The 26,636-nt window shown below is 38.3% G+C and overlaps 1 protein-coding gene across 8 annotated transcripts; it reads left to right on the forward strand.

Moving 5' to 3' along the window:
- The first annotated feature begins 432 nt into the window (after positions 1-432).
- Positions 433-21,328, forward strand: picalmb (phosphatidylinositol binding clathrin assembly protein b). 8 transcript variants are annotated; one of them, XM_079246432.1, is made up of 23 exons: positions 433-957; positions 5,993-6,135; positions 6,237-6,312; positions 6,393-6,495; positions 7,269-7,362; positions 7,527-7,638; positions 7,774-7,880; positions 7,977-8,018; positions 9,119-9,204; positions 9,352-9,475; positions 9,575-9,708; positions 11,323-11,423; positions 11,594-11,746; positions 12,111-12,194; positions 13,584-13,676; positions 13,846-13,956; positions 15,921-16,037; positions 16,148-16,178; positions 16,268-16,367; positions 17,185-17,262; positions 17,834-17,938; positions 18,298-18,403; positions 19,866-21,328. In XM_079246432.1, exons 1-22 carry the CDS (start codon positions 828-830, stop codon positions 18,388-18,390), a joined length of 2,217 nt encoding a protein of 738 aa, XP_079102558.1. In that variant the 5' UTR covers positions 433-827; the 3' UTR covers positions 18,391-18,403; positions 19,866-21,328. The 8 variants fall into 8 exon arrangements, with proteins under 8 accessions (XP_079102558.1, XP_079102559.1, XP_079102560.1 ...); XM_079246433.1 differs by having other exon boundaries at positions 17,185-17,244; XM_079246434.1 differs by lacking the exon at positions 18,298-18,403.
- The last annotated feature ends 5,308 nt before the right edge of the window (positions 21,329-26,636 follow it).

A 26,636-nucleotide genomic window follows, 5' to 3' on the forward strand; every position in this document is an offset into this window, starting at 1 on the left:
CTTTGCTCATTCCTTTACTCTGTCAGGCCTGTTGCAACCTGATTTTCATTTGACTGTGTCCACCTTTTGATAAGTACAGGCGTCATCCTCCCAATGCAGGCCTCCTAGAACTATTTGTGCATGTTTTCCCAGCTGTTCTGCGATCAGTTACACCTGCACAACATCCCCAGTCGTGCGAATTTCGCGCAGCAGAATCTGACTCAGGGTCTGCAGGGCGGTGTGCTGCGTACACCCCCCCCCCCCCCCCTTCCCCCCATCATCTTTGAGCAGAAAGAGAGCAAAGCAGAGTGGGCCCGCCATTTCCCCTCTTCAGTGGTCTTTTTCTTTCATAGCGCTTTAAAGCCGAGCAACGGCAACAAGCAGGAGGAAGAGGAGGAGGAGGAGGAAGAAGAGGAGGAGCGGCGTCGACTGGCGGAGCGGCGGAGGCAGGCAGGCTGGGATCCGGTGTGCCACATCGGGATGAGAGCGAGACAGAAACACGGGTCGGATGAGTCAGCGAACGGTCCCTGCCATCAAGGCATTCTTGAAATCTGAATGAATCTGGACGGAACCGATCAACAAAGAAACAATCCGATATAAATTTTAATTGTGTTGTCATATCTCGCTTCCTTTCATTCCGCCCTCCTCTGGTTTGCGTCTGCCATAGCCCAGTTTTGATTTTTATTTCCACCGAGGTGGGAAAAGGGGGGGGTCTGGAGAGGCTGCGGAGGAGGTGGATGTTGTATTTGACTTTTTTTTTTTTTCTTTTAAACAACTGAAAATCTGAAGACAAACTCGTCCGAGCCTCTGATTTTTTAAAGTCTTTTGTTGCTCCGAGTAAAGCGAAGATGTCGGGACAGAGCATTACGGACCGGATAACTGCAGCCCAACACAGTGTAACGGGATCCGCCGTGTCTAAAACAGTATGCAAGGCCACAACACACGAAATTATGGGTCCGAAGAAGAAACACTTGGATTGTGAGTATCATTCAACAGCAGGCTAGTGTTCAAGTTAAGCCAGAGTAGACTTGCCTTCAATGAAACAGCTCTGAGTTATGGCGACGGTGGGGCTACAAGGCCTCAAAGCCTCAGCGGAGGCTACATGCTACTGCTGGCTCATGTCAAGGAGATTATATTGTTTTTACATTCCAGGACAAGCCTTGTTGAGACATTTTTGTAGGTTATTGAGCTGGTTTCAAATACTTAGCAGCCTTTATTAAAGTTTAATAGAAGTTTTCTCCCCATTCATGTCGTTAGTTGTTGCCAAATTAGCATGTTAGGCTATCAGGTTGTGTCCCTTGTTATCTCACACTGACTCATAGCCTCAGCCTTCAGTCTTCATAATTAAAAAGAAAATATGGATCAGATGTCTGGATTTTTACTAAAACAACATATAGCTATAGTTCACTTGCATTCACAGGCCCATAATGCACGACTTCCATATGCATTGAGGTAAGTGAGTAACGTGATACCAGCTGTTTCTTGATGCTTCAGACATGTTGAGGTGACACTGTAAGGGCACGGCTGAGGTCTGCAGGAGTTTGCTTTCTTTTAACAGGTCATGAAACGGATCAATTGCATACTGTACGTGCCCTGACACGAGCATAAAGGCTTTAAATCCTTGTGTGGTGGTACTGTTATTCAGAAGAGTCACAGTCTGTCAGTACTTGCCATGCAATGATACGTTTTCTGCATATCGATCTGTACTTGCAAAATGCTCAGTGGCATCAATAAAAAAGTGGTTTTATTAAAGCCCTGCGTGATGGTTAAAGTTCACTCACACTGAACATGGGAAATCTCTCAGACTGCAAACTCATCACAGTTCATTGTTGGTTGGAACAGCTGACAGTGCTGCTTTCATACTGGTCATAATGGTAATTGTGGTGTGTATTTTTGGCCTGGTGTCGAAGTTGCAGGTTCCACACGTGCTGTGCTGCTGAGGTGACTCCACTGTGCTGAGATGAGTGAAAGTTGGCAGTAACACACTGTTGGCTCTTCCCAAGGCAGTCAGCAGTCTAATGTAACTGCCACACAGAACAGACAGCCTGTGTGTGTGTGTGTGTGTGTGTGTGTGTGTGTGTGTGTGTGTGTGTGTGCGCGCGCGGATGGATAATAGCATGGTTCCTCTTGTTTTCTGTTGACACATTATGGATGCTGGTTTGTTGGGTTGACAGCCAGGATGAGCTCAGTAAGGGTTTAAATGCCTCCCTTTGTCTTCATAAAGCTTTCTTGATGGTTATCTGCCTCACAAAGAAAAGGCAATGATCTCATATAGTGATTTAACATAAAGTTTAAGTACATTTTAGGGTTTTCTGTGCCTTTTTATTAGACAGTAAGCAGTGTTGTAAATGAGAGGAGACTATAGAAAACTTGCTGGATATGTGTAGCATATTCATTACTTTGGTTCAGTTGTCAAAAAGTGATAGAAACTGCAAGAAGTTTCATATTGTTACATTTTTATATGATTCCCAAATATTAATAGTTATAATCTTTCAGTCCTAAAGTAAAAAGAAAAAAGTAGCTTCAGGAAAAGATTTAGGTTTAAGAAATAATGTTGTTTAAGGCTCCAGCTAAATCCTGTATCTTAGTGAGTTGGTAAATATTTTGGCAGAAACGGAACATATTATCATATTGGAGAGGCTGCAAACGATAAAGGATTTGCATTTTAGCTTGTTGCATGACCATGAAGTGGTAGTGCTGATACAATACCGGCTCTGACGTTAGTAGGATGTCACTTATTTGATAAGTTAGTACTTTTTGTCTGTCATAGGAAGCTCAGAGTTCTTAAAATGAGATTATAATGTATAAGACAACCAGAAAAAGTGGGTGAAATCACTGTTTAATCACAGTAAAAAGCGTAAGATATTTTTCCTTGTCAGTTTTCAAAACTAAGTCTGACACTTGTTACAAGAAAGCCACCAAAATACATTGTAAGGGCTGCTTATTGATAATATTTCAGCTGTGATAGAAATCACAGCTTGCAACTATTTCTTTTCTTTATTTGTGAATGAATAATGAATCGTCTCAAACCCAACTATTCATATTCATTGAACACTATCTTCATAAATAAAAGAAAAAGAAAAGGTAGAAGCAGCAAACAGTCACATTTTCTAACGATGGATCGCACAATAGATTTGCTTTTATTATTTTTTTACCAATATTAATATTTATCTTTTAATAAAAAAAAAAAAAAACATATTGTTTTTACAAAATAATCTGAATAGTGGGCAATGAGAGGAGGATGGGCAAACAAGCTCTTAAAGTTCAATTGAATTGATGAGCTTTTTGATCAAAGATCAAGTAAACAGTACAGTGGGTTATTATTTTATTTATTTGTTTTTGTCAGCTTTTGGCTCTTGCTGTGTTTTGGACCCATATTTTTGGCTCGGTACCAAAGCAGTCCTTGAGTTTGATGACCAGAGCCGAACATGATTAGTGCTTGGTGATAAATCAATGTTATAAAAATACTGTTATGTAATTCGCAGCAGTGGAGTGTTATTAACATACATTTCTCACAAAATCACTAAATTTCCATCACAGTAATGTTCCATGCCAGTAAAACTATCCTTATGAGTTAAATAAACACATTTAATCATCCTGATCTGAATTGATTTGTAATTTATGTTGATTTTTTTTTTTTTGGCCACCTGATAGAGTTTAACAGCATCACACTTTGTCATGACTTTTACATGAATTAATCTGTCTCTTGTGAATTAATTCAGTTCGGATCCATTAATGTTCAACAACTGTGAATATTTAGCAGGCTGATTACAACATGACAGTGCTGTCATTCCTCCCCCATATTGTTCCTCCTCCTCCTCCTGGCTCTTCTCCGTCATCCTCTTCTCTGGGCAGTTCAGCCACCCATGCACACTGCTGCTTCTCTGGAAGGTTATCCTGTCCTACTTAGAGTCCCCCGCCTTTTGAAAAAGTCAAATATAGGACAGAAAGGGAGGCCCACTTACCCTGTCAGTCTGATCATTGCTGTGAATGGCAGGGTCATCGGCACTGGTGGAGCCTGGCTGCTCCAACTGGCATCGTTCACGCGGCACACGGCTGCAGGACGAACGCATGAGCCGAGGAAGTGGGACAGAGCACAAGTGGTTAACGTTTTAACGTGCTCGGCTTTATGCTGCTCTGTTCGGGGATGTGGGGTTGCCATCAACATTTCAAATTAGCGTGATTGGTGTCTGTGATACATGATTCATCTGACACAAGAAGAAAATGGGCTGTTTATTATGCTTATCAGATTTTATGTAGAGCACAGTTTTATTTAACAAAATGTTGGTCTTTTTTAAAATTATTTTTTGAGAACTTTAACCATAATAATTTCATTATGCAGATATTTAGTGTGGGGTTGTCCCCCTCCTAAATGTATAAGTTTGTAAGTTATCTGGGTGATTGGAAAAACCAGCACAAGGGCTTTTCTTTGAAGCGTTGGAGCACCAGCTACCGTTTTATAACTCTAAGGTCATCCAGAGGTTGTGTGATGACATCTGATGACATGAACATGCTTTTAGACAGTTGTTACTGTTCTCTGCAGAGTTACTTGGAGCAGACACCAATAGGAAACTGGTTTTAAGATATTAAGACGATGGCTGAAAAGAAAGGCAAGCATCAAATTATCATTTTAAACATTTCTTTGAGCATCTTCCAAACTTGTAAGACTTAGTTTTCTACACTTCAAACCTCATTTAAAAACACACTTTACTCCCTGGCCTTTGACCCAGAGTAAAATATTGAGTATGATTTTTAATTTAAATCAAGCTTACTGCGATTTTATCTAATTTTATTTTCTAAATTTCAGCCTTGACCTGTCTTCGTTAATTCTTCAGATGTTTTATTTTACTGTAGAGCACTTTTCTCAGCATTGTTCTTGTTTTGAAAGTGCTTTATAAATAAAGATGTATGGTACTCGTTCCTCGTTTTTCCTTTAGAAGCAGAAGCTGGTGAGGCTGACCCCTTTAAGAAAAAAAAAAAACATCCACGTGTACTCTGGTGGTCCGATCAAGATCTCTCTACCATTTAGTTGAAATTAAAATTTAAATAAAGCATAAAGCGAGCTACCAAAATGATTCCAAACGCCAAATAAGTCAAACGGTTTGAGACAAATCTTCAGGTGGTGGTATTCGTGTGGTGTGTAGTTTAATGAAGAGCCTGTGAAGATGTTTTAGCATTAAATTTGATTTCATAGACCTTCGGGAGCTTTAAGCAGTAAATGTTTAGCTGCAGAGTAGTTTTCTGTCAGTCGATTGGTAACATGAAATATTGGGGGAATACTCTTGAGACCTTTATTAGCAGCGCTTTCTTCTACATGCTGGATCAGATCAACACGACAAAGTGATTTATTTTTAAGTTGTTCTTGACAGTCATGGGAATAAGTTCATGTATTCCCACCAACAGTATTTATTTCTAATACCACTTGGAGCTGGCATTAAATAGATCAACCATCAACATTGATACATTTGGTCAGTTACAAGCGGCGGCTCACTTAGCAGCTCAGCATTCAGTAGTTTTTTCATGTCACATGATCAAACTCTAGATTTTCTTTGAGAAAATGTGTTCCTGCATATCAAAGATGGGAATTTGAGATTTCATTTAATATGCGGTTGAATGTTTTTAAACTCTAGATTTCAGACAAATGTCTTTTAAATTGGTAGAGGAAGTGTGCAAACACCTGAATATTCACATTGTTGCATGTAATAGAGTATTTGCTGAAAACTGGGTTGTGATTAAATAAGAAGTCAGTAATATCAGGCTAAGCTATTAGGACATGTGGTCTGAATACCCAATTAATATCTATTTTTGTCTCTTATTATTTTCTATCATTTGATCAGACGGTAAAGGAAAAACCCAAAGAAAATCATGAAAAATACATTCTACATTTAATATATTTATGTAATAATTTCATGCACTCTGTGTTCATGCTTTTAATAATAATCATAGTAGCTGATTTGTGATGATAAACTTGTGATTTGTATGTTGTTTTTTTTTTTGTTTTTTTTAAAATTAGATTTGATCCATTGTACCAACGAGATGAACGTGAACATTCCCCAACTGGCTGACTCTCTGTTTGAGAGGACCACCAACACCAGCTGGGTGGTTGTGTTCAAGTCACTCATCACTACGCACCACCTTATGGTCTACGGGAACGAGGTGAGACGCTTCCGCAGATCCTGCAATCATCCAAATGTATCAGGTTTTTTTTTTTCTTTTAACCTTTTTTTTTTATTTTTTTATTTTTTAATCTCATTCAGCGTTTTGTCCAGTACTTGGCTTCAAGGAATACACTTTTCAACCTCAGTAACTTTTTGGATAAAAGTGGACTACAAGGTACATTTTAATGATTTCTTATAATTGATATATATCAGAAATACTAAATAAAATCCCCGTTGTTTTGTTTGCCATTGCAGGCTATGACATGTCTACATTTATCAGGAGATATAGCCGATACCTGAACGAGAAAGCTGTGTCATACAGACAGGTTGCCTTTGACTTCACAAAAGTTAAACGCGGGTACGTTTTTATGCATTTTACCACTTATTTCTGTTTTCTACAATATGAAGCTAAAATACACAAGGAACTATTAAGTGATTTCCCCATACATATTTGCACATTATGTAATGCTGCATTCACACTGCAGCAATAGGTGCTAAAATATGTAAACCATCTTGATTTATTGTACTTATTGAAATGACAGTGATATATGGTGCCAAATGGAGTAATACTTTCAAAGCAACCTGAGTTCAGATGGTTGTTTTGCATTTTGGCAAGATGTGGCAACGCTGAAAGTAAACTGTTGACAGAATAATATTGTATCATAATATTGTGGACTTCCTTTGGGCAACGACTCTGAAACTGACATACAGATTTACATACGTAGCGTCCATATTTAACTACATAAACACAGCATGCTGCTAGTGACGTCATGTCTTCTTCTGAGCATGCAGACCTCTTCAGGATGTAACTTCTAAAATTCAGCAAGGTTGAACTTTGGGGAAAATATGTCCTTCTTTATCGACTGGCTTGTGCTTTGCAAAATATTACTTATTAATGTAAACTGATTATCTTTGATCATGTCGCCTTGGTTTATGGGACACAATAGAAGAAATTTCTTTACTTTCCAATTGATATTGTTATCAATGATGTTTATTTTCAGTCCTGCAATTAGTTTCAGCCTAAAGTCCATGTGATCATGTGTATTAAAAGTGGCACTGTTTGCCTCCCTGTTTTTGCCTTTTCTCTCTTCCGCGCCCTGTCTGGCTTCTACCCTCTGGGCATCCTCACAGAGTGGACGGTGTAATGAGGACCATGAATACAGAGAAGCTGCTGAAGACTATCCCCATTATCCAGAACCAGATGGATGCCCTCCTCGATTTTAATGTGCGTTTAAGGTGAAGCCTCCTGCAGCTTTGCAGCTCGTGTGGAGCGTGCAGTTGCAGAGGCTGCAGCATTTTGTTAACTTACAAACACAGGTGTTTTATAGATCAACAAATCTCTTCAGAGGAGCTTCAACATAAATATTCGTGCCGATTGCTTTCCTGCAGGTCAATGCCAACGAGCTGACTAATGGAGTCATCAATGCAGCCTTCATGCTCCTCTTCAAAGACTCCATCAGGCTCTTTGCTGCTTATAATGAAGGCATTATCAACCTGCTTGGTAAGACCTTTAAGGACCACTTTAAGTTGTGCTTTTGTCTTCTGTTAATTTTGTCCCAATGTTGTACGGTTGGTCTTTCCAATTAGATGCAAATCAGCATTTTCTTTTTTTTTTCTTTTTTTTTTTGTTAAACAGAGAAATACTTTGACATGAAGAAGACTCAGTGTAAAGAAGGTTTGGATATTTACAAGAAGTTTCTCACTCGAATGACCCGGATATCAGAATTTCTCAAAGTAGCAGAGGTAAAACACCCTACATTGTCTTTTACGCATAAACTTATTGTCATGAACAGGATGTATCTGTTTGCATTGATGTGTGTTTTTTTTTTCTTATAACAGCAGGTGGGAATTGATCGAGGTGACATCCCTGACCTTTCACAGGTAAGCAGTGGCTCTTTTAAACAGTCTAAAACCACAAGATTTCCTTTCTTGAGTGGAAAGCTTGCCTTGCTTATTTTATTTTTTTCAGCTGTAACGGCACTTTTTTTTGCATCAGCACTCTCTTTGACTAGACTGTAGTTCTAGACACACCAAACGCAGATAATCTTAAAAACCAGACACCTTGCATGATGTCTTTCTTGGGCGCATGTTTGCCAGAGGTGGGGGTAGTCTCCTGTTCCTCTTTCTAATCCTTCCTTCTTCTTCTGCCTCTGATTCTCCTTCTGCTCTTCTTACCCGCGTCTGCTTCAGTAAATAAAGGTGTCAAGTCTGCACTCTACTCTCAGTCCACTCAGTAAATCTGCACATATATAATTGAATGTTTAAAAAAAACAAAAAAAAAAAACACATGCAATTGTGCACATCTGTGGGGACTAATTTAGCATAAATATTTTGACCCATATATTTAATTTCCCTCTGACTGTCACCACCTTTATATTCTGTATTTTCCCCTTATCTTTCCACTTTAGTTCACAGTTTGTGTAAGTACTGTTATTTCACTCTTCTTCTGTGTCCGTGACTTGCCTTAGTGTTGTCTTTTTGCATGCTTCTGCTCTGACTTTGTCTCCTACATCGTGGTGAAAAACAGTTGAAGAAAAAAACACTCGCTGTGGTAAATTCTGTTCACTTGGATCGTGTGGTTGAGGTGAAAACCAGCGTAGCTCATCTCGTGTAAAATGGCTGCCCTCTTGTGCTTAGAAACGGCCAATTCAACACCGGGCCGGGTTGTTGAAAGTGCTGTAGTGCGGTACATCATCCCACACAGATGTTAGTTTCATCCAGAGTAGCTTTTTTGGCTGGAATGCAGTCATCGATCAGTGGTGGGTGACATATCCAAAGTGATATTTCAAAGCTGGAGGAAACCTTCCAATCAAATACATAATTGGACTGACAACACCAGGGTTTTGTTGTATTTGATGGGGTGTAGTGTTTTCCGCTCCACCTTGGTTGCCCACCACTGTCCGGTATGGTGTTAATATTCGTACACACATCATCTTCGCTGTCTCAGGTTGTTGCTGACTCTGTCTTTTCTGTTGCAACAGGCTCCTAGTAGCCTTCTTGAAGCTTTGGAACAACATTTGGCCTCTTTAGAGGGCAAAAAAGTCAAAGACTCCACTGCAGCCAGCAGGTGTGTTAATCCTCTGTCATCTTTCCTGAATTCCTCTCATTTTTTCCTTTCCTCTTTAAATCTCAGAAGGCGCTCCGCCGTCTATCATAGATCCGCAACACTCGCTAATCTATGCTGCATCTGTTGTAAATTTGTTTTCCCCTGCAGGGCCAGTACTCTGTCAAACGCAGTGTCATCGCTGGCGAGCACAGGGATGTCTTTCACTAAAGTGGATGAGCGGGAGAAACAGGCAGCTCTTGAGGAGGAACAGGCCCGACTCAAAGCTCTCAAGGTTGCCGTGCTTTTAGAAAAATACACTTGAAAATTTACGTGCAATGAATATATGCGCTTGTTGCCTTTTTGTCTAAACTGGCCGTCCTCGTTGAATTAGGAACAAAGGCTTAAAGAGCTCTCTAAGAGGCCGTCTTTTGCCACCACCGATACTTCACCGATCTCTACCACTGGAGGCACCATCAGCACCGCACCAGCCATCGACCTCTTCTCCACACCGAGCTGCTCTAATGGGTACTGCTTAGATCTCTTGAGATTTAAAAAAAAAAAACAAAAAAACTTTTAACTCAAGTGTAATATTTCTCTTTCTGCAATTAATTTGAAAAAGTGTAAACACTGTCATGTAAACCTTGGTGTTTTGTTCATTCATGGGGATTGAGAACCCCTCTCCGTTGAAGTGAGTCTTGACCTGTTTCTGAACAAACTCGTGTGGTGTTTGTAAGATATGAATGAAACCTGGACTAAAACTGTACTGTGACTTGCTGTTTTAAATCGCAAAAAAAATATGAACTAAATATAAATTTTCTGCTGTCATCACAACCAAGCGGAAAAAACTAAAGTGAAATCACACCCGTAAAGTTCCAATGAAACCTTAATTTCTCATCCTACAAGATAAATTATTAGTTTATCTCTTATCTAAACTACTAACAGTTGTATTTATCTCTGTTTTATTATTTCTACTTTTAACTCTGTGGGGATTTGAGGATGATGGCTTTACGTAACTGGTCAGCTTCATTTCACTGAAGAGACTCCTACTATTCTGTTTGTGCGCTTATTTGATTTTATATTGTAGCTGTCACATAATGACACAGTTGTAAAATACAGCAGAATTACGAATGCATAATGGCAAACAGTAATCATAAGAACTACAGCATCGACAGCAATTATAACAATAATAAGATTGATTATGCTCAGATCATTTCTGTAAATACTGTCGTTGCTACCTGCAGGTTTCTGTAAAACTCACCCTCATGTATTTGATTTTATATTTGATTTAATTGAGCATCATCTTATCCATTACCCTTACATGATGTTTGTATCCACATCACTTTAAGTATTAAAGTCAGCAGTTCACATGAAAAGGCAGTCATACGTCAAGCATACAAACTGAAGATCTTTTGAAACTGCAGCCAAAATCCAAATGGTAACCAGTTCATTTAGTTTTAAAATCATTTTCATAAGTTAGGAATTATTTGTGAATTAATGATGTTTTATTTATTAGTTTTAATCAGATGATTTGTTAAAATTCTTTAGAAGCACAAAGCAACGTAATAAGCAACATATTTTCACAACACAAGCATCAGAGAAGGAAAAATACCAAACAAATTCCTGAAATTCGATGTGTAAGTCTCAGCAGCTACAGTTTAGTTATACAGGCGGTCCCCGGGTTACGCGGTTCTCCACTTGCGTTGTTTCAACTTTACAACGCTCATTAGATAAATGTAAATTTAAAAAAAAATAAAGCAAGTTTTGAAGTTCTGAGAGTCTTTGACATGACGCGTGACACGAAGGCTGGGATGACGCCTCAGAGCGTGGATATTTATTTTATTTTAATTGAAATTTATATTTTATTTGTCTACTGTTTATCTATTAATGTGATTTATAATACATGTACTTAGATGAGGTATTATGGACTTGCGCAGAATTTCAGGTTACGCCCCACGCATAGGAACGGAACTCGTTCGTAAACCGAGGACCGACTATACGTGCATTTTTTTTGTTGGTTTTTTTTTCTACCTGTATCAGAATATTTGAAGGTAACTTGAGTCGTTTCATTTTGGCCTTTATTTATAACAAAAGCGGTGGGCTTGTAAAAGGTGGAAATGTGTTTTCATCTTCCGACTGCAGTGCGGTGAAGATGGAAAGCGACTTGTTTGACCTGCAGTCAACCTTCCAGCCCTCCATGCAGTCGGGCTCCACAGGGCTTCCAGTGGCCACAGCGTGGGCAGGTAAGCTCTGGACTCATCAACATCTCCACCCAACATCTGCATCTCCGGACTTGGGTGACTTCTGCATGCTCTCCTTCTCTTGATGTTGTCTGACTCTGATGCCCACCTCTTCCTCTCCACTCTCTTCTGTCTTTTCCTGTTCTCTGTCTGTTTTTCCTCTGCCTGCATAGATCCTTTCACCTCTGCTGAAGCTGGAGATGATTCCATGCCAAACCTTAACCCTTTCCTCTCAAAACTCGTTGTCGATGCCACTCACTTACCTGTCGTGTCTTCAGACGGTGTTAGCTTTTCCTCTAGGACATCTGGTCATGAAATGTTTGGTGGTAACGAATCATACTTGTTTCTCCTCAGATGTCTTGTCACTCTTCATTTCTCTGTAAATACTTATATGCATGAAAAGCCTGCATGTTTAATGTGCTTATGTAGATTAAATGTTGATTATTATTATTTTTCTTTTTATTTGTCTGTGAAAATCTTTATAAATGATCCACTGCTGTTGATACCAAGCTGAGATTCTTGTGTATCAACCGTAAATCTCCACATCCCACTGTAGAGGCTGGTTATGCCAGTTACTTTGCAGCTACAGCTCATCCTCTTTTATTGAACAGTCTGGTGTTGCTTTGTAGTGCAAAGATGCCGTAGAGCTTTAAGTTGAAACCTGTTCTTACACTATTTTTGATTCTCCAGATCATTACAATCCCTTTATTGACACAAACTCATCAGTTTCAACCAATTACAAACGCACAGTGCGGATAGAACACTCCATCTCAGGTACTATGATGGCTCACCATCTCAGCCTATGTTTCCTGGTAAACATAGAAATCCTATGCAAATCCCCCAGAGCCATGATTTTTATATTTATGGTAGTCATAAGCAAGTGTTAAAGGAAGAGTTTTGGCATTTTAGGAAATGGTAACCATTCCTCTGCACGGTTTAACAGATCACTGCCAAACGTCTCTGCTAAAGGATGTCAATCACTTGTTAAGTTAGTTAACTATTTTTGGAAACTGAACTCTGAGCCAAATTGAATCTTTTTTTAATTATATCTACGCTTTCCTATTTTGCAATCAAATCAAAAACTAATAATTCATTTATTTAATCGAGCTGTAACTGTAATTCTTTTTTCTCCTAAATAAAATATGACTGCAGTTGAAACAGAACAGACATCTATTACTGTATTGCCAGTTGGGACATTAATAACTGCTCATTGATGATCAGAAAATGACGCCTATCACATTTTCACAACTCATATAAAACTGTAAATATAGAAGCATAAAATTAGAATTTACTGAGTTTTTATTGTTTGATTATTTTCAATTTTTACATTAAAATGGCAAAGAGTGTGAATGGTCTTCCATTTCAGTAGAAAAGGGCAAGTTGGCAAGTTTAAACAAAAAAACCCAGCAAGTTTTAGCAGTGAATCCCCCAGACAATGCACAGGAATTCACAGCTAAAATGCGTACGGCTAACAAGTTTGTCCCCTTTTGGCTACCCTATTTAAAGATGGCAAGCCTTCTGTTGGGTGCGTCGCCACCCTTGTATTTATGAAGGACTCATCTAAGCTACAAGAACGCTCTCATTTGAATGTAATTGTGATTTGACTTTTATGAAATTAATTCTTGACTTTGGGAATAAAAAGCTAAACTAGTTACACACTGTACCTTTTAAAGAAGAGCATTCTGATTTGTCCATAAACTGTATGCTCGGTAGAAACGTTTCCTTCAGTTTGTTTAAGAAATTTAATGAATTTAAATTATTTGAATAATAAATCTCAATTAGTTACCCGATCGTACTATCGGTAACTGGTTTCTGCCTTTTTCCCACTCTAAAGTCAGCTAAGATAACAGAATACTTCCAAAAAGAGTGGCAGTAATCTAATAATATTTCTTGAATGAAACAACTTTTCCTGGAATGTCAAAGCTATACCTTTAATCCCTCCCTCTGGGTTGCTACATTATTGTCCTGCAGTTTTTTCCCAAATATTTAATTCCCTAAAGTAGAAGAATGAACTACTCTGGAAATGTTAGCAGGCTCCTTCCTGTCTGCACTGCTACTGTCTTTTCTCACCTGTCTCTCTGGCCTGGCATTGAAATGCCTTTTCCATTTTTTTTTCTTCTATCTTTTCTCTTCTTTGTCTTCCTGCTTCCTGTGATGTGTCAGACTCCTTCTGTGGTCCAGTATCCATTGCTCAGCACCTCCCACACCAGGCTCCCTTCCCTACTGAGCCCTCTACTGTAGCAGGTCTATTCAGAGGTAGAGTACTGAAGGCTGGGCCCAGCAAACACGGCAGCAGATTAAAGCCACTTTACTGCTCTGCTGTGGAGTTCTGCTACTCATGTATCCTGTGATTTATGTGTGGAAAAGTAGCCTGATGCTGTAACTCTGTAACTGCAGCTGTCTTTTTATTCATCTCTTTCTGAAGGATACTCAACGCCACAAGCTCCTCCTCAACAGTCAGCAGGGGGCCTCCAGGTGGACTTTGAGTCTGTTTTTGGAACCAAAGCCACCGGCAGCAGTAGCCTCAACTCGGATGGTGAGGCTCTAGTTTATATAAGTGGAATACCATACCTCTGCTATAGGATCCTGTTCTTTTCTAGAAAGGAGGATGTGCTCTTTTATGTAGGTATTATCTTATGTGTTTAGTATCAATCACATGTTTTAAGTATAGCAGAGAAAGTGTCTGAAAGGTATTTCAGACGCTTTAACCCTTCATGCACAGTTGGCCATTAGGGGTGGGAAAATCGAATTGAAAAATCGAAAATCTGGATTTTTTTTTTTTGCTTCACAATTTTAAAATCGACTTTTTTGTTTAAAAAAAAAATATATACATTTTTTAATTTTTTTTTTTTTTTTTTTTCATTTTTATTGTTTATTGATTTTTTTTAACTTGTCATCTTGGGCATTATAGCAGCAGAATGATGGTCTGGCTACTGTGTTTTTTCCCCCAATTGAAATGAAGAAAAAAGAGGAGCAAAAAAATAAGCTTTATGCTTTTTTTTTTTTTTTTTTTTTTTTTTTTTTTTGCTTTAATCTACAAAAATGAGCAATATCGAAGAATTGTGAGAATCGCAATTTAAATCGAATCGGCACCCTAAAAATTGGAATCGAATCGAATCGGGACAAAAGCATATCGTCACAGCCCCATTGGCCATATAGTGGACACCTATTTACAAGCTTTTTTCTTGCATATTCATGAATGAGGATGGTATTTTTGTAAATAAACCACTTCAGTGGATGCTAGTGAGTCATCCAATACGTTTCCACTCTGAAAAATAAAATCATTGATATAATTGAAGATAATGTAATTAGGCAAGTTTGTCTTTGTGAAAAATAGGAAAAGAAAATGATACAGCTATATATGATTGAAAATTTACATAATATAAATATGCATTTTTATAGAATACATTAAAATAAACAATAAATCATGATAAATTCTAAATATGACTAATAAACAAAAAAAATCATTGCATATGTATGTAGAGGTAAAATAATGTATTAAAAAAAATGTTGAATTGTTTTTTATTAATTCATCCATGCGAGGGTCAAAAAACGCAACAGATCAAGCAACATGTAGTTAAAGCAATAACAGGAAATCATGGTATTTTGGAAATATTTGTTTAAGAGCTTCTTCTCCTCATGTTCATCTTCTCCAATCCAACTTCATGTCCTGCAACTCTGCTCTGATTTAAGTTCAATGCATTAACAGTTATTTTCTAAAGTCTATGGACTCGTGTTCAGTGTAACTTTATCAGATTAAAGCATTACAGCAATGTTTCAGTTCACAGCAGTTTTTTTTTTTTAAATAAGGGAAAAAAAAAAAGTGCAAATGTCTTTAAAAGCCGTCTGGCGAGCACCAAACTGTTTTAGTTCCCAAAGATAATTCTATTTCTATGCAAAACATTTTTATTTTAACTTTTGGCAGAAGCTTGTCTGAGTAGATTCTCATTCAGGTCATGGTCATTTTAAGTGCTTGGAGAGAAGGTAACAGGGCTGCCTTTTCTTGCTTTTGAAGTTTGGCCTCACATTATTGACTTGTAGGAAGTTTGGGTTTTTCAGAAGTTCAGCAGATGCCTTTTGGATGACAAATGAAATGTATTAAAAAAAAAAAAAAAAAACAGAAACAGTCCTGCAAATTTTTTATTGAAGAATTTAGGATTATTGGTAGATAGAAAAAACCAGAGCAACAACAGATTAGATATCTAGCTTAGTCTGGTGGTCGCCTCTCCAAGTAAATGATCATGTTACTCAGTTCATTTCCTGTGATACATACATTGTAAGGCTACTTGCAATTTGCCATTTCAACGTAGAAATTAAAGCTTGATTCTGCTGCCCCCTGGTGGACAAACTATTCATTACTGGATTCTGTTCCTACTATACTTTAGCTTTTCCGTTCAATGTGATAACATCCAGCTTGCACTTATAAGAGAACCCAGTGGTGTGTTTGGTTTGTTGACAGAATATAGATGATATATATGATATATTTGTTTGTTTTGTCAGATATTACCGGAGGCATTCTGAAACCAACTCTTGCTGGTTCTAACCAGCCGTCCAATCAGCAGCCTGAGAAGCTGGTGTCGGATGATCTTGACTCCTCCCTGGCCAATCTTGTGGGCAGTGAGTGTTTGCGCTTCATATACTTCTGCACTAATTAACATTTGTTCATGAAGAGGCCCAAAATAATATTTGCAGACCAACAACAGCTCATGTCTTTCTTTTATTTTTAGACCTCGGTATTGGAAACGGCACGATGAAGAAGTAAGTGATGCTTATGCGTGTGCTTCCGCAGCTATGTGCTTTCAGGCCAGTCATGAGCCAGTGCTAACATGAGCTGTCTTAATCCATAGTGACATCCACTGGAGCCAGCCGGGGGAGAAGAGGATGACCGGCGGTACCAACTGGCAGCCCAAGGCGGCGCCGACCACGACCTGGAACCCTGTCTCAATGGTGATGCATGGAGACATTTTACTGTTTCACTAATGCATAAACTGGAGTCCAATTTTATATCACCTTCAAACAAAACTGACATGAAAGCAGACCTCCTGGGTCATGTTGAAGAAATTTTCCACTCTAAGACATTTTAAGAGCTCGTCATGGTGCTTAAGTTGCACCATGGAAAATACTATCATCCAAACTTTCACTTCTATGTTGCTTTTATGTTGCTTGAAAAATAATGAAATTGTGATTTTTCTATTGGTAAATTGATTATACAGCATTTGACTTGCGAGAGAATCAAGAAGTTCAGCGTGAAACGTAATCCTTGTGCTTCACAGTCTGCAAACAGCAGCTCCATATGCAGCCAAATTAGTTTATGGAAATTATGGCAGTATATTTAAACTGCACACCGTATTATATCTTTAAAGTATTTTATCTGCCAGGATACTTCTTATGTTTTTTTTAACAGAGGGAGAACGATTGTGAGAAAAATAATGCACTTGTCTCATCCATGTAAGGAAACTTCACTTTTATGGGTACATTTAAAAAAGTAAAATTACTACCATATAGTTTACTTTGTCTTTGCCTCATCATTGCTCTTTTGTTGCACTGCAGCCTGAATGTATTGCTGTGCAATTAACCTTTCAGGTTTTAATTCATATTAATTTATGAGATGTGGGGTCTACAACTTAAGATTTCCATCAGTTATTTGTCATTTTTAAATGCACCAGGAAGCCATGGGTGAAATTAATTTAAAATTTTATATATTTATACATGGACTTCATCTCCCTGAATTGTAATCCTTACTTATATATTTGTGTTTCTTTAGCCACCATCAATCATGGCCTTCCCTGCCACCACACCCACAGGCATGATGGGATACGGCATGGTAGGTGCCACAGTGGATGTAAGTGCAGCTTCTGTTTACTTCTTATCTGCTTTAAAGTTAAACAAATAAAAACAGATTTAAAAAAAAAAAAGGAAAATTTGATCAATTCTGTTGTTTTTCTTTTGTTTTGTTTTTTTTTAATTTCCCAGTTAAATGGGTCAGATGAGTCAAGTCTTTGCTTCATGTTTATTATTAGTTAGCATAAAGTAATGTTATTTTACAGGATTCTCTTCATTCTTTTTAATTGGAAGTCACTGAAGCTGAGTTGATCATTTGTGCTTTCTGATGCATTTTTGCTATATTACTTTGATTTTATCCAGTAATCATGCACATAACTAACATTAAATATGATTATAGATATAAATATATAAATATAGATGAGCCAGGCAGGTGGTGTACTTCCAAAGACACCCTGTTGATAATATATGGCATTAATTTTGCTGCTACAGTCGAGCTTCATCACAGATGAATTTAAGAAATCTAAAACAAAAAAAAAGCTCAGCCCTGGAATAAATTCAGATTTATTTAGTCAACAGTGTTAAATCTGTAAACAGAGCAACCAATCTGATCTGTATGCAACGCTCTGCAGCCTCCACAAATGGGCTCAATGGGGATGATGAATCCACCCACCATGATGTACACCCAGCCTGTCATGAGGCCACCCAACCCATTTGGCTCTGTGTCGAGTGCTCAGGTATGTTCACAGCAGGCCTACGATTGCCGCGAGACGCACAATGAATCTATTCAGGTTATCAGGTTGAGTACATAGGTGTATCCATTGTGCTGTGGTGTGTACCATAGTTTAGTGTGTAAGCTTTGTTGTCAGTATGAACACAGCTGAAGATGATGACAGTTTTAACAACAAACCTTCACTCTCTGGAGCTGAAAGCGACAAAACTGTTAATCATCTCCCTTGTTTCGACTCCCTGTTCCGAACAGCTCCTTTTAATAACCCGTCTCATACATCACAGCTTCTCCAAACTAATCTCATCCCTCCTTCAGTCTCTGTACTGACTCTGACTTCTCCTCTGGTCCTCCTACTTCCTGTGTTAGCCCTCTGCAGCCTCTAGTCCTTCCAGCCAGAGTCCTCTCCGAGCCCCTGGACAGGACCCGTTTGCACACCTCTCTCTCAAGGATTTCTTGTAGAGCATCTTTTTAGGTACATCATGCTCTTTGCTTGCAGATGCACCTGCATGCATTGTTTGTCCAAAGCTGATGCGTGTCTGTTGTTGTTTTTATACCAGAGCACATGATGTCCTCCTGACTGATCAGATGCTACATGCATTGCTCTCGCTTAATATGCTTTGATTGGCTTTTTTTTTGTTTGTTTTTTGCTTGGATGTCTTGTTTGTTTTTACGGATTGAGCCAGATTCATTCTGACCATTCATTCTGCCACTGCCATCACATTTTGCTCAAACCTGTTTTTTGCTGAAGCTTGTAGCTCCTGGTGATTTTTAACCATTTGGATGTTTGCTAAGCTTTGTCCCCCAAGTTAAATGTACGTCACTTTGATATAGTTGCAGATTTTTTAATATTAACCAATGTTCCGTATTTATGGTTGAGTTAGATCACTGTGTTTGAAGTTGAGAGTAAAGTGAGAAATTTTGTGTAGTAAAAGAAAATGTTTTTAATTTGATGTCAGCAACATCTTTTAAGAAAGTTGTAACAACAAAAAAAATGGACAGGTGTTCTTCAGGCGGCACAATCAGCAAAAGACATTTCATTGCTGTAACCTGGGATTACATATCCAGATTAGTCAAAGAAAAGAATGCACTGTATTGGGAATGTGCATGAATAAATGTGTGTTTAGTGCTCGCCACCGCCTCTCTTTCTGACTCCATTTCTCGTTTATCTACTATAAGTTTCTTTATTAAAACTATTAAACTCACAGTTTAAAAACCAGATTAAAGCCTGAAACAAATACGTTAGATCATTAGATCATGCCCTGGAAGTTATTCATCTTCCAACTACATGATCTAGTTCAACGATGGCAACACCGGTCTTCCAGATCAACAGTCCTGCAAGGCTTGTGAGTTCCCCTGCTGCAACACATCTGACTTAAATCAATGGGCAGTTAACCGACTAGTGCAGAGTTTGATCTCTGCTAATCAAGTCCGATGTAATGTTGCAGCAGGGAAACTCCCAACAATTGCAGGACTACGGCTCTTTAGGAGCGGAGTTGCCCACCCCTAATCTAGATAGATAGTCCATCTTTAAACAAGATGTTTTAAAAGTCTGATTTGATTTGCACTAACACAGAAATTCATTTGTGTTCTATTATGTTCTAAATGTACAAAGTGTCCCCGCTGTGTTGGGAATTTTCATTTTCCTTTCCGCTTTTTAAAGAGACTCTTAACCCCACAAAGTAATGATGGAGGTTAACATGTTTGCGTTACAGCTTGCATCAGGACAAAGTTAAGACTCGCATCTGTTGTGTTCTCTGTGTCAAAAAGCTGCTCATGAGCAGCACGTCCAAATGCCAAAGCCTAGTTTCGGTCTCCGCTGCTGGAGACAGCGTTTCATTGGGGAGAGGTTTAGCAAACGGTCCTTCGTGCTGCTAATCATTTCTTTGCACAAGTCAGCTTCTCTCTGACCTTGTCTGTTGTTGCCTTTCTTGCAGATGCAGTTCATGTAATTTGAAGGAAGTGTCTCAGAAGACGAAGCACTTAGCAGCAAAACCTTGTCCTCGTTGCAGTCTAACTCTTCAGAGAAACATCCCACCCCCCCACCCCCCCCTAAAAATACAGACACGTCAAGAACACAATGGTGCAGCGACTGTCAGAAACCATGGTAACCATTTCCCAATGATGTTTGGCGATAGCTCACATCCATTATTCTGTAATAACTTGTCCAAAATGTTGAGTGATGCTGCTGTCTAACCCCCCTTAAAAGGACTCCTTATCCGTTTTACAGTGTCATCTGTAAAGATCGTTTGGGTGCTGAGAAACTTAAATGTTATGTATTTGGAGATCCTGTGGTTGGGTGTAAAGGCTTTGATGTCCAGCAGGGAGGGGGTGGAAGAAAAAGAAAAAAAAAAAAGAGCAGTCCTTCCCTTTTTCGATCCGATCATCAGTCATCCATGCCCTGCAGTTATTTAACTGTCACTAAGTAGTGATGCTAATGACGTTTACACCTGTTTAGTTTTTGTCTTTTTTACCGTGTTTACAGTAGACATTCCTTGTGTGTTGTTTGTATTTATTTATGATTATTGGTTTAAGATGGGGGGGGGGAATGTTGTAAAATCTACCGTTGAACACATGTGGGAGTGCTTCAGCATTAAACAAGAATCTCAGACTATCATTAAGAGGTAGAGTAAAAAGATAGATATTATATAAATTACACCTATTAAGCGGAATGATAGAGCACTAAATATTCAGAGTTTTGTGTTATGAAAATTTTTTACTAGATGAAAGATTTCACAATCTCCATTGTACTTACAATGCAGGGGTTAGAGTACAAGTCAGTTAACAGTATATAGTCAATTCTGTGCCTAGGGTTTTATTTTGCAATGGATCGGGTTCCTAACTGGAAAAAAAACTAAACAAAAAAAACCCACTACATTCATGAATCTGAAGCGTCGCACTGGGTGGTGGGCTCCATTTGCTTTAAGCTTGGCATGCCATTGACTCACTGACTGTAATCAAGGCTGCCTTTACACTGAATGTGAAAGAGTTGTCTTCATGTTGCACACATCTTTCCGCACTGCAGTTCCTTAGCAAGAGGTGTGTCCAGGCGGGTGAAGGCTGTCTGCTTGCTGGTTAGCTAGTCGTCACGCTAGTGAGGAGGAAATAAAAGGGTGGCAGATTCGATGTAAATTAATTGTACAAAAGATCCTGAGGAGCAGGGTGGAGCGGAGCAGCACTGTTGATCGGTGCCCTGTGTATATAAACACTGACTGTTCTTTGAGTGCAAAAGTGAAAGATGTATGAAATATGAAAACAATTCAATCAAATTTGACTCTACCTAAGTTTGATTCAGGATATTCTCTGCGTTTGTCTCCGCAGATATTTTCTTTATGTAATTAGAACGTGTAGCAGACAATGACTGAAGTCTTTTCTTTCTTTTACAAATAAAGAGCAGCTTCCACAAATGATTGTGCATCTTTTGTTTCAAGGTGAACGTTCAAACTATGCCATTTCATTATGTCATTATTTTATCAGTAACTTTGAAAGATTTAAAAAAAAAAATGGTTCCCTTATTTAAACAATCTAAAACAAGTGTCTCAGAAGATGTTAAAAAAAAATAACCTGAAGTAAAAACTCTGTCAAATGTTTTTTTTAATTTTTTTTTGGGGGGGGGGTTGCAGAATCCTTGAGTGACCTGAAAGGTGTGTCTAAATAAAATGGATTATTAATATTGAAAGTTAAAAAAAAAAAAAAAAAAATACACTCAAGTTATAAAAGCTTCGATTCCTGGGACAAAACAAGAGCATCAGTGATTTTTCCACTTGGCTCAAAGTGCATGAAAGTAAATTTAAAAAAAAAAAACAAAAAAAAAACCTGAACACCAAGACTTTCTCAGTTTTCCATTTCATTTCAGTTTTCATATTATAGGTTGTATTTGCTGTATCATTTCAAGATAGAAAGAAACATAGATATAAAAATTGACAGGGATTGCTAAAAAAAATCATGGATATAATGAGGTCTACGGCCAGCTAAAAATCTGAGACATTTGGAGCAGTTTCAGAAGGAATAGAAAAAGGCAGACACACTCATCAGAGCTGTTAAGTCCATTGCTTAAGGAGCATGGCCATGACCCGACCAGTAGAGCTCTGAAAAGCAGATGAACAAGTACATCAGACAAAACACAGGTCAAGAGTTTGTCAACTTCTAGATTTTTAGGACTTTTAATAGTGTGGATCACAACAATACCTCTACAGTGTAGCATGGTGATGGGAGTGTGATGATGAGCTGTGTAAATGCAAAAGGTGTCTACGCATGTGGGCATAGATTACACAATACGAATGCCTAAGGAAATGGTCAGATCATAAACTCCCAACCTTTTGACATCTAGTAAAGGCAAGATATATCTGCAGCTTAATGACACAAAATGCACTGCATTAAAAAGAAAGATTTAAAAAAAAAAAAAAAAAATCTCGTCCTGAGCTGACAATTCTCTGATGAGCAATCTCCAGAAATGGATGCAGTCATGCTAAGGCCTGTTTAAAAAAACAAAAAAAGTCAACCCACTGTGAAAAGGAGAAAGTGGCTACTGATTTATGCTGCAGTGAGACCCTACTGTAAAACCTGCATTTTTTTATTTCTACATTTTGTACATCACTGTTCAGCCAATAGAATGATAAATCTAGTGAAACTGAAGTTTCAATCCTCTAGATCACATTCACCTCTTGTTTGGACTATTTGACTTGGTTTCCAACTTTCCTTTTTGATCCAGTTTTTGTTATGTAACAAATCTCAGGAAAGGCTATTATCCTTATTTCTCATACTGTTTCTTTCAATGATTTAAAAAAAAAAAAAAAAGTTTGTGTAATGTGGCCCATCTTCAAAGCCACACTTCAAAGAAGTTTGTCCCTCTTCTTGAGAAGAGGGACAAACCAGATGGATTCTATCATCTTTCTGAGATGGGCATTATTGCAGCAGTAAATCAAGAGTAGCAGTTAATCAAATTATTACAATACAATTCAAACTTTATTTAAGGGCCTCTGAGAGTTTGTAGATTTGTTTACTAACTATATATATATATATATATATATATATATATATATATATATATATATATATATATATATGAAAGCTTCTTCAAACTGAGTACCAAACTGAATAAGTATGTGACTTTAAACGTGGCATGGTTGTTGGTGCCAGATGGACTGGTCTGAGTATTGCTATGATTAAAGTATCATTTGAGCATATTTACGACCATGTCGTTCCAGATGAACATATTGCTTCAACCTATTTTCTGATAACTACTTTCAACAGGATAATGCACCTGTCCATGTCACACAGCTCAAAGCATCCAAACTGTTTTTGAATAGTTTCTCCACAGATCTCGTTGTGTGGGCCGTGATGTGACGGTCGATTCTCACGTGCAGGCGGCATATCTGCAACATATTGTGCCGATATAGGAGCAAAATCTGAGGAAAGCTTCCTACACCTTGCTGAATCTTTGCCACGAAGACTTGTAGGTAGTTTTGAATGCAAATGGTGGCCCAACCTGGTATTGGCAAGGTGTGCTGCTGCCTGCTGGTGAGTGTATTTATGTCAGCGCACAAATTAAAATCTATACAACTGGCAAACAATCTAAATAGGAATCATAATTCTCGTTTTATATAGGCTACACTAAAATTTGGTTAAGTAGACTACTTCTGTTCAAGCAAATCAAGATAATATTCTCCCCAATTTCCATCTTTGTCAGCATGGTGGTGGAGACAGGTATGTGCCCTAAAAGTCACAGAGTCACATCAGGGTAGAGGTGTTAACATTTCTGGCACGTGTACTCCTTTAAAATGTCGAACAGAAGGGGACAAGGCTTCATGTCGCGAGCGTGTAATTGTTTGACCTCGGGTCGTCCTGCCTGCCGGTGGGCTCACACCCTTTTATCAAACAACAGGCGACATCTGCTGGATACTGGTTGTTACTGCAGGCCGGGTGGATCAACACGCCCATGTCTACGTTTCACCTAAGAGTGAGATAAAAATGACACCTTGCGCTCAAAATGAAACATTCAGAGATACCTTACATCAAGAGGCGAGACAGTAGAGTGCTGAGGTGATAATATAATATAATACAGTGCTTGCTGGTCTCCGTTGTTGCTGGTCAGATCCTCCCCATCGCTCTGAGTCCGCCCCCTCTCCTCCGCTCATGTCCGGTGGATCCAGCGCATCCAGCAACAGCGGCAGACCTGCGGAGGAGGTAAAACTTTATCCATGTTGCTTTTTCCATCATCACAGCGGGATGGAAACTGCATGAGCGGGTTGTGAAAACTCCTAAGGTGTCCTGCAAGGTAGGAATATACAACACACGTCAGTTTATAAAATGACAGAATGAGCATTGAAGTTACATTTGGCAGTGAATATACTGGTTTTATATTTATTTTTAGTTTAGTTGAATAAAGGAAAGATAATACATAACAATAAACACTTTTCCATCCTGTACAAAATTTACTGAGCACTTTTTTTTTTATTCTTATGAATAAGCTACAAAAACAAAAAATGCAGCAAGAGTCTGTAGTTTTCTAGAGAAGCTTATCAAAGCCTGTGTTAGTGTTCTACCTGTTGTGTCAACAACCTCTTCATTTTATAACGTTGGAGAGCTTACTTTGTAAATGTTGAACCAGGGATGTAAAGAGGACTCAAATCCCTCAAACTGAAGTGTGGTTGCAGAAAAGTGACAATCCTTTATATCAAGAAAAGGCATCACTTTAAGCAACATTTTTGCAGTGGGTTTAACTTGGACGGTCTTCCTCTGAAGATTATGAAGTTAAAAAGAAGATCAAATTAGTTTGGATAATTTTCTCTTCAAAAACATTTCTCCAGTCTCCAGTTTTTGTTCATGAACTGCTAAACTATGTGGCAAGTATGAAGCATTTTCTCATGAAACTACTGTTTTCATTTATCTTTTTGTCTGCCTGAAGACGCGGTGAAGAAAAGCTGGCTGCCGTCCTTGCTTTACGATCAGAACTCTGTGGGAATGACTGGAACTGCTTGTAGATTTGTCTGGATTAATTGGGGCTAATGAGCTCCTCTATTCAGTACACACGATAAGAAGTCTTTTGTATGGAAGCCAGTTTAACTTACTGGCTGTAGGTTTAGTTTGCTCATTGTGTGAAGAACTCAGAGCAACAGTTTGTGACTGTGCTGTAGGTTCAAGATATATTCAGTCATTTTGTAGAAATTAATGTTCGTCCAATTTCTTCTCATATCCACATCTTTTGTAAGGGCATATATATATATATATATATATATGTGTATATATATATATATATATATATATATATATATATATATATATATATATATATATATATATATATATATATATATATATATAATGGGTGTATGGTTTGGCATGAAACAGCCTCTGAGGAAGTAACCATGCATGTTTGTTAAATAGATCCAGCTTTCATCCGGCATTTCTACACCTGTCCGCTGAGAGACACAGGAGGAGGAAGGATGATTGACCTGAGCCACCTGACGGAAGAAGAGCAGGGGATGATAATGACGGTGCTGAGGCGGGACGCTGAACTGAAGAAAGCTGAGGAGGACAGAGTCAGGTAGGAATTACCTCCTCTATCACATAGGATAATATTACATCTGGAAAATTTTTAGATATCCTTAAGCAGTTGTCTTTTTCCAGCGCTACTATACGACTCTTTTGTTCTCAAGTTATTTTATATGACCAGGGCATTTTGGGCCAACATTTAAGATAATGTCATGATGGTGAGCTAATGTCATTTTATAGTCCCTCCATCACAAACTCCGTGAGAAGAGGCCTTTGTAGGGCAGTCTTTGCTTAATAGAATAACACAATAACAGCTTGTCCGGACACAGACGCTGCCTCCACTGTGGAGAAATCTCACTGTGAGGTGAGCAATTAGATTACAGATAAGTTGAAGTACACCCATGGATGAGCAAGGTCATGCTGCTCTGACAGACAAGAATAGAAACCCTCAATGATGAGACACATCAACTGAAGCATATCTTCATTTTCATTTTCAAAATGCTTTCAGCTTAAAAATGTTGAATTTAGCAGCTTTCTACCTTCTTACTGCATCTTTTGACAGGGTTCAGACAAGAGTTTATGTTCAGAAACTCCCAAACAAAAGGAGAAACAAATATATGACCAATCCCAATTCAAACAAACACATATGTAACATTTGAAGATGTGTTTCATGCCATTTCTAAAGACAACTTTGCTCCAAAACAAAGAGCTTTTCTTTGTGAGTTTAATGGAATTGGCTGAACGACCTTATTGCCAGTGGGAAGCTGAATACTGACTGTGTCTTGTCCAGTCTGGTGTAAAAGGATTAAGCCAACAGCCTGTAATAATGTGCTACCCCCTTTTCACATGACAGCTGTGATTCCCCGACAAGTGGAAAGATGAGTTGGAATGGTGATTTTAAGACACAGGAATTTGTTTTGATCCGTCTTTGATTCAATTTTTACTCAGCAGAGATGTTTTCCGAATTCCATCCCTAAGATCGATCATGTGCAGCTGTTATGTAAGGATCATGTTGCCGTATGAAGTGGAAGTCATAGGCACATGATGTCATTAAAATAAAAATGGAATAATTTTAGTTATATTCTATAAAAACTGAGCACCAAATAAAATTTAAAGAAAAAAAAAAATCTAATTTACTATATGGGGGGTGGGGTATTCTAGTTGCCATTAGGTGAGGTGGAAATTCAGAAAACAACAGATGTATAATATATTGG

The sequence above is a fragment of the Telmatherina bonti genome (genome assembly GCF_933228915.1).
Source record: "Telmatherina bonti genome assembly, chromosome: 9".
Taxonomy (NCBI): domain Eukaryota; kingdom Metazoa; phylum Chordata; class Actinopteri; order Atheriniformes; family Telmatherinidae; genus Telmatherina; species Telmatherina bonti.

What these genes read in the sequence shown, in the direction of transcription:
- picalmb (XM_079246432.1), top strand. Translation starts at nt 828, where the DNA reads ATGTCGGGACAGAGCATTACGGACCGGATAACTGCAGCCCAACACAGT. An exon ending in GGATAAAAGTGGACTACAAG is followed by an intron (nt 6,313 to 6,392) that starts GTACATTTTAAT and finishes TTGCCATTGCAG; the next exon opens with GCTATGACATGTCTACATTT. An exon ending in CCTGGAACCCTGTCTCAATG is followed by an intron (nt 16,368 to 17,184) that starts GTGATGCATGGA and finishes GTGTTTCTTTAG; the next exon opens with CCACCATCAATCATGGCCTT.